We start from the raw sequence: 8,495 nt of genomic DNA on the forward strand, positions 1-8,495 counted from the left end.
CTGGACTCACCCTCATGTAGTAATCAATGGAGATTCCTTCAGTGTCTATCTTGATGAGACCAAACCACACAGCATTGTCAGCCTCTGTGCCATTCATGTACAACGGGCTACTTGCATCAATGTGGTGCTGTGGAGGAGGGGGGCATTTTCGGTTAGGTTGTTTTTGCTTTTGTTTTGTTTTCATACAATACCTGTCCACATTTATATTTTACATATATATATAAAAAAAAAAAATCATTCCCAAGAAGGAGCCTCACATGAGAAAGAAGGGAAAAATGTTCAAACAAAATTTTTTTAAATTGACAGTATCAATAACCTTGAGCTGACATTACATTGCACTAGAAAAGAAAAAATGAGAACTGACAAGAGGCGTCACACATAACCCTTGATATTTTCCTAACGACTCACCGAGCAGTTGGTCTTCCAGTAGTCAGTGTGCACCAACTTGAGCTGGTAAATCATCTTGGCCAAAATGATGACGGCCGTCCACAACTGAATCAAGTGAGACAGAATCAAGTGGCACCGTGTGACGGGGAGTAAAGTCACCAATACCACGACATAGATGAACGTCAATGCTGAAACCTGCACAGAGAATAATATACTCCAAATGACAAACTTCCTAAAAGATACTGAATATCATTGCATACAGAACACATGCACGGAAAACATTAGAAAGCCTAAATTTTGGAATAAATCATATGTTCGTTGAACACGATGCACAAACTTTTTCATGGCAAGCGCCATCACCTTTATTAGGAGTTTTCATCCCTTAGTAATATTTCAAATAAAACAAATAAAAAGTTTTTATACTGACCAAGGAGTACTATACAGTATCTCATGGATACGACACGGGAAGTTTTTTAAGTGCTAATATTTTACATGAAAAGTTGCACTATACGATATGGTGTACGGTGATTGAATTATATTTTCAGATGGTTTTCAATGTTTTCTGCCAAAATCAACACAAAATACTCCACTTTGGAGACAGGCTCTGACCCTGTCTATCAGGGCCTACCCAGGCTGAATGGATACAGCATCCCAAAAGAAAGATGCTGATAATAATTTTCCCGCCCACGAATGGAACTCATATCTTCTGTGTGGAACTGCAAAGAGCCTAACCACTTTATAACAAACCCCGGTTGTTGTATTTTTTAAAGTCACAAACTAGTATAATAAAATAATTTATTGCTGATAAATTGGGCAAAATAAGACATCACTTGTACAGCCTGTTCTTAATTGTGTGAATTTCTTATGAATTACACAAATAGCTCTTCCAACACAAGAGGCATATCTTTCACAAAAGAAACAATTAAATCTATGTACACTATGCTTGAATAGAAGCAAGTCTTTTCAGAAGCCGTAAGTATAGACAAAAAAATTACCTGTTTAAGTCAATCAAAAACGGCATGCTATTGCAGATAATACGGATACCAGAAATGCATGAAATATTTCATTCAGCTTGCTGGTAAAGACAAACCTCATCAAAGAAAAGATTTACCCGGTACTCTTGTGCATCAAGTGCAGTGCTTTTTCACCGTTCTCACTTCCATTAACAGGTAATTGTAATGTAATCTCCCCACATCCCTCCTCCCCTTGCAAATCTTTTCAAGATATGGAAGATGTCTGTCAATCATCTAGTCCCCCCTCCCCCTTCATACAAACACACACACATGTCAAGAACAACAAACCACTCACTTGGCTGTGGTGAAAGAAGCAGTGGTCTGCCACGAAAAAACAACAACCACAACATTGATGACATAACAAGACCACTCTTATCCTTTTTTAAAGCAAGGTTATGTTGAGCAAGGTAAAATGAAATAACATATTGTACTTGAGACAGCGAGGATAAACTAGAGAAACAAACCTCATTGACTGCCACCACAATGATGATGAGGCAGACCAGCTTGAAGAAGTGTATCTCTGCCAGACGCCACAAGAACACAGTGAACGTCTTCCAAAGGAGAGTGGCTTGGATCAGCTTCTTCTTCAGGTAGTTTCTCATGCTTCCTGGAGATAGAATACAGCAACAATAATCTTACTACTAATGGAGCTAAGGCCAAATTTTGCGAACAGTATATTCTCAGAAACTACCAAATGAAAAAATATGAAACTTTGCCGGTACCCGTAACTTAAAATGTAGTTTTGCACTATTGTATTTTCATTAAGATCAAATGTGTAAGAAGAAAGCTCATTTTAAGTTAAATTCAGTCTTTTTGAAGCGATCGCCATCATTTGCTTCGACATTGTATATTAACTGCGGGGTGCCGACTGCGCCGAAGGATATTTTGTGTTCAGTTATACATTATGTAGGTTCATGGGAATTCCCGGTTTCAGTTCCACGCCTTTGACCGTCTTCTCACAACGGGTTTGGAGCGCTCTTAGAAGGAGGAGGAGGAGGAGGAGGAGGAGGAGGAGGAGGAGTTGTAGGTGTAGATGGAGGAGGAGGAGAAATGAAGAAGAAGAAGAAGAAGAATGAGGAGGAAGAAGAAGAAGAAGAAGAAGAAGAAGAAAAAGAACAAGAAAAAGAAGAAGAAGAAAAAGAAGAAGAAGAAGGAGGAGGAGGAGGAGGAGGAGGAGGAGGAGGAGGAGGAGGAAGAGGGATGGAGGAAGAAGAAGAAGAAGAAGAAGAAGAAGAAGAAGAAGAAGAAGAAGAAGAAGAAGGAGAAGGAGGAACAGGAGGAGGAGGAGGAAACAAGAAGAAAAAGAAGCAAAAGAAGAATCAAATAGTAATACATGTTACAAAGTGGGGACTTTTTCGTTTATTACCCTACCTTGGAAGAGAGAGAGAGAGAGAGAGAGAGAGAGAGAGAGAGAGAGAGAGAGAGAGAGAGAGAGAGAGAGAGAGAGAGAGAGAGAGAAATAGAGAGAGAAAGGGAGAGAGAAAGGAAGAGATAGAGGAGGCCAGAAAACACTGCAGAGGGAGGGTGTCGTCGAAAGCGCAAAGAGTAGCCTACCGTAGGCCTAGTTAATGTATTCATGGGTCAAAGTCAAAGGTTCAGCCAATCGTAGCCTAGTTTACGCCCTGTGTGTAGTCGCATGTTTGTGTATGTCTAGATATAATATCCAGATCTAGATCAAGATAAAAAATCATGAAAGTACTGAAAGAAAGTAGATTTCTCCTGCAGTGGATTTAGCGTGCACGCCGAACTGCGCCGAAGGATATTTTGTGTTCAGTGTGTTCGTGTGTAGATCTATGTCTAGATCTAATATCTAATCTAGATCAAAATAAAAAATCATGAAAGTATTGAAAGTAGATTTCTCCTGCAGTGGATTTAGCACACACGCCGAAGGATGAGTGTATTTTGTGCACTGTGTCTAGATGAGATCTAGAATCTAGATCTAGAATATAGATTAGGTTCTTCTATGAAGCAACAATTGGCATGTAGTGATTTTTAAGTGATTGAGCTGGAACTTTAGGAGAAAATGCCACGCCTTCGAAGAGGGGGAAGAAGTCTTACCCTTAGAGGTAGTCAAGAAGGGGTGCTACATGAATAAATTCAAGGTAAAATATTTATGTTTTGTTTCTTTCCTGTTTTCAGTCTTTTTCCTCTTCTTAACTTTCCTAATACTTCTTCATTATTATTCCGTTCGTAGAACGTGTACTTTTACTAGTAATAATAATAATAGCAATAAAAACAATAGCTACTGTCCTCTGTCTCTCTCTCCCTCTCTCTCTCACACACTCACTTACCGATACTCACCCTCTCTCACACACACGCAAACTTTATAAAAAGTCACCGAAAGGATCACACAGTAATCTCTCATTTTTTTGTCACAGACCGCAAAGGGTATTTAAAATGAGCAGACTGTACAAATCAGACAGGCTGGAAGAATTGTAGCAGTTTGGTAATAAAAAAAAAATCTTTACCCTTAGGTGCATCGGCCGAGTTGTTCTCATCCTCATCATCATCAGTGATGTTGTGAACAACAGCCTCGTCATCGCTGCGGTTCACGTTGCTGTTCACTGGCTCCGACCTAAACGAAATCAAAGAAAATGAACACGAAAACTACATCATACAATTTAGTTTTCCGTTCTTCAAGGGCTATGTGCTAAATATCTCTAACACCACAGGTAAAGTAAAGATGTGCACATGTACAGTCCTTTTGGGTCATCAAGATTTACATAATTAGTGAGCGAGGTCACAACTAAGGCCTTGGCTCGGTTTGTAGCACAGCATTTAGTCTAAGCTGTGTTTGTTAAAGTTATGATTAGTTGATCTCTTGTTGATTAATTGATGACGTAAATCATCCTGAAAATCATTGTCTCAACGGCATCAAAGAATTAAATACATGAAACAATAAAAATGAGAATGTTTATTTACAACCGAGTATTGAATCTATTTCTCTATCCTTCATTCCTATATTGGACACCGAAACTACTTGACTTTCTTTAAACGACTAAACAAAAACTTTTTATCTGATACTTAGATTTTACTCTATTTGTGACCTGTACCAGGTGGATTGGTTCGTTACAACTTAGCAAATCACCTGAGCTCACATTAACCATACAACATCCACGCAGATGTTGCAGGTGCAATCTTTTTCAAATCAATAAAAACCTGGTTCAAGTAAAAACAAAGCGCCTATCTTAGCAGCCTTAAAACACACAGGAGATGGAAAAAAGGGGGGGGGGGAGAAGAGAGAGAGACAAAAAGACAGAGAGAGAGAAAGAGAGAGAGAGAGAGGGGGGGGGGGAGAGAGAGGGGAGAGAGAGAGAGAGAGAGAAAGAGAGAGAGGGGGGGAGAGAGGGGAGAGAGAGAGAGAGAGAGAGAGAGAGAGAGAGAGAGAGGGAGAGAGAGAGAGAGAGAGAGAGAGAGAGAGTGTTACGAAGTATATAACCAAAGAATCATTGAACATGGTAACAGCCTACTTGTATCTGTCCAGTGCACTGAGCTTGAGGAACGGTGCATGGAAGTAGCGGAGCTGCAGGATGATGATGATAACAAAGCTGGTGGGTGTGAGCAGCTTCACAAAGAGGCCAGCTGTGTCGTAACGCTCCAAGCCTATGTCCTTCAGCCTGGGGAAAGACATTAAAAATCCAGTGAACACAAAAGAAACAGTGGGGGCGTTGGCCTAGTGGTAAGGTTCTTGAACTTGCAACCGTAAGGTCCTGGGTTCGAATCCTGTCAGGGGCCTGACTTTGCGCGCTTGGGAAAGGCACTTTACTTGAATGATCCTCATCCATCCAGGTGAGAATGGGTACTCGGTTACAACCAGCTCTAGATTTTGTCTGTTAGGGTTTGAATGTGTGCAGCCTGCAGCTTGTACTGTAAGCTTCCCAGCAAGTCGAGAATGTTTCTGAGTGTTCCAGGTTTTGCTGGGGTAATGATAGTTTTAAAGCGTATAAACCATGCTGTAGGGTGTGGATATGCCCTAGATAATTGCAATGATTATTATTATTAAAAGAAAGAAACACAAGATGACGATGAATATGAAAAAAAAAAAGCATTAACATTTTTTCTAGTTACAACCCTGATAAAAGGAACTGAAACCGTAACACCGAAACATACACATCTCTTGAACTTACACAGTGTCACTGAAGCCAGTAACATTGGCCCAGTAGCCGTGGAAGTCTTCAAACTGGTAGGTGTAGATGATGGTGAGCACGATCATTGAGTAAATGACCACCGTCCACCAGAAACCTGCCATGAGGACTCGCCACAGGGTGTACTGGAACTGAAAAACCATTTTGTATGATAGCTGAAGTTATATATAATAATATAAAGAAAAATAAACATTTTTTATTTTACATTTTTTTTTTTTGCTTTAGTAAGAGTTTTACGGCACTTGCAACACAATTAGGTCATAAAAGTGGCGAAGATTAGAGATGTTATAAGAGAGTAATAAACACACAAAAAAAGAGGAGAGATAAGAACTCTACCTGTTTGATAAGAAAGAGAGAACAAATCAAACCAGAGCACCTGCCAGCCACCCACTGTTTCACTTTCTTAAGGTGAGTGCAATATCAAGTTTAATACTATATTGTCCTGTCTAACACCAAAGGCATTGCAAGAATGTTATCCTTTTCTTTTATGGGAAAGGATGTAATTAACGCACTTAAGGCACGGAAAGTAATGACAATAGTAGATCTTAAAACAAAAATCTGTATAATTTCAATACTTTTAAATGCCACTGGCCATGTCAAGCGAACACAAAATTATATATAGCCAGTCTTTGAAACTGTTCAGAGACGAAGCTAGGTTGGATGACTAAAAGACAACGGTAAAAGAAAAAAATCAGACACATCTTTTCCAATGATCAATGATACTTGGGGGGGGGGGGCGCCTTACGAGCTCGAAAATATTTTGTTTTTGTAAGTGTTTTACGGCACTTGCAACACAATAAGGTCATGTAAGTGCCGAAGATTAGAGGTGTTACAAGAGAGTAACAAACACAATAAAAAGAAGGAAAAGAGATAAGGATGATAGATGTTTGATAGGAAAGAAGCAGCAAACCACACCACAGCACCCGCCAACCACCCACAGGCCGTAAATAGAACAACCATATGTTTTGAACATTAGTGCTCACTGCACGACGTCACTTTTCGCCCGATTCTGTTACTTTTAGTTAGCGTAACTCAGCAGCCCGCCGGAGCTCCCCAGCTCGGGGTCAAGGGGTTAATGAGCCCTGAAGCCACTTTGCCGATGTCGATTAGGAAGTTCGCATTTTTGATTATGTTTAAAATGATATAACTTCTTCCCCATCCAACATTGCAAACCATTACGCGGATGTACTAAAAGCTTAACGTCTTGAGATTTATTCTGCGTTAGAATGGTTAATTTCTGTGCCTTAGTTTTTGTTCTAGACAAGTGTTTGTAGAGTACTCAATTTGTCCTATTTTAGTTACAAACTTATGAATAAATGATTGTTAATTTAAAAAAGGCACGACAGATCTCTCCAAAATCTGTGTTAAACTAACTACGAATATCATGTCTTTTACCATGACAAATCTTAAATCTGCGCGAGTAGAAATAGTCAAGTTATAAGAGAAGAAAGATTAAACAAGAGAAAGTTACTCTGCGTTTGTTCATGAATCATGCTGTGTCTGTGGCAGCCTGCATACAACCAAAAGGATAAAATATAGAATCTATGCGATACAAAAACCCACAAAACCGTGCAAATACAAGGGTAGAGATAAACTTCTTGTATGGAATAAAAATAATGACAGCTAACACATTCATTCTTAGTTTTTGTGTCGGAAATATGCGCGGACACAATTATGAATGTAAAGAAATCAGTCACATTGTCAGTTATTGCAAATGGTCTTAGAAACGAAAATTAAAGCTGGAAAAGTCTGGTGCTGATTCAGTGTCTCTGGAAAGCTAGAAATTATTCTTATAACCCAATTACGAGAAGTCATCCCTATTATTCAGTCAGCTTACAAAACCTAGACTTAGCGTTTTAAGAAAAGTAAGGAATTTCTCGAGTGTAACAGATGCTGTTCGTGTATTACATCTACATAGAAGATGTATTCTAGCACTAAAATCGATTTGTACTTTTCATAGAAAAACTTCATGGTAACTTTTATAAACTTTCAAGAAAATATGCGAATATTCACGATTATATTAGACACAAAAAGTTGTATTTGGAGGAATTACTTCATAGTGAATTGTGTGCCCGATGGATAAAGTTGCAAAATTACGGCTTTCTATTATATGCACAGATACCATCTTTTCTGAGTATCTGCACCAATGCTATGTCGTTCATGTTACAAAAGTTTGACAGATTTTGACGAGGCCTTTTTTTTATATTGATTTTTGTCATTCATGCTAGTCCCAAAAAAATTACAATTTAGCATTGCCGACTCCAGCGCGTCTAACGAAATAACCAGACAAGTTACAACGTCAGTTCTTTTTTGAGTCTCAAGAGCAGAAATGCATGCTTTGGGTGCACTAAATGAGAATTACCATAAATACAAGGATACACCTTAAATTGTACGTTGAAAAGTACCAAAAATTAAGTTGGCCCAGACAGAGCGGCGACAGGGAGCTGACCCCTGTGACCCCGACGTGATAAGGCGCCCGGCGGGGAACCCCCCGCGACATCTAAAATTCCACTGCCGGTGCGCCGTGACTGGCAAAATAAGGGTAATTTGAAGCCAGGCCAGAATCAAGATGAATTGATCAAAATAACAAACGTCATGTCAACAGCAAAAAGAATTTCAACAGTTGGCGTTGCAACCTTATAGTGGTTGAGCCAAAAACTGAATCATTTGAAGACAGCTGATAGAAATAAGCAGACCTATACAACAGTACAAACGAAACTTACGGAAAAAAAGCTTGTTCTATCTTCTATAAGTATCAAGAAGAGTGTAACATATATAATTAAAAACAAGCCAGACATAATTCTCCACCATATAAAAGGCAAATTCTGTGTCTTGAGTTTGTATTTAGTGAGTTAAAGCATTGTGACACAATAACTGTCATTTAGTGCAGGGAAAAGGTCAGACAGACAGACAGACAGACAGACAGACAGACAGAGAAAGAGAGAGAGAC

The 8,495-nt window shown here is 39.2% G+C and overlaps 1 protein-coding gene across 1 annotated transcript in view; it reads right to left on the reverse strand.

Annotated features, from left to right (window-relative positions):
• The window catches only part of LOC101847474 (piezo-type mechanosensitive ion channel component 2), a gene marked incomplete in the record, with an annotated part of 108,746 nt that overhangs the window by 25,619 nt on the left and 74,632 nt on the right, over nucleotides 1-8,495 (reverse strand). Inside the window, 6 exon segments of the mRNA XM_035973983.1 lie at nucleotides 11-127; nucleotides 409-582; nucleotides 1,865-2,007; nucleotides 3,869-3,975; nucleotides 4,871-5,017; nucleotides 5,528-5,676. Of these exon segments, the coding sequence (XP_035829876.1) occupies nucleotides 11-127; nucleotides 409-582; nucleotides 1,865-2,007; nucleotides 3,869-3,975; nucleotides 4,871-5,017; nucleotides 5,528-5,676 (837 nt within the window).

This window comes from Aplysia californica, unplaced genomic scaffold, assembly GCF_000002075.1.
Source record: "Aplysia californica isolate F4 #8 unplaced genomic scaffold, AplCal3.0 scaffold00040, whole genome shotgun sequence".
Lineage (NCBI taxonomy): Eukaryota > Metazoa > Mollusca > Gastropoda > Aplysiida > Aplysiidae > Aplysia > Aplysia californica.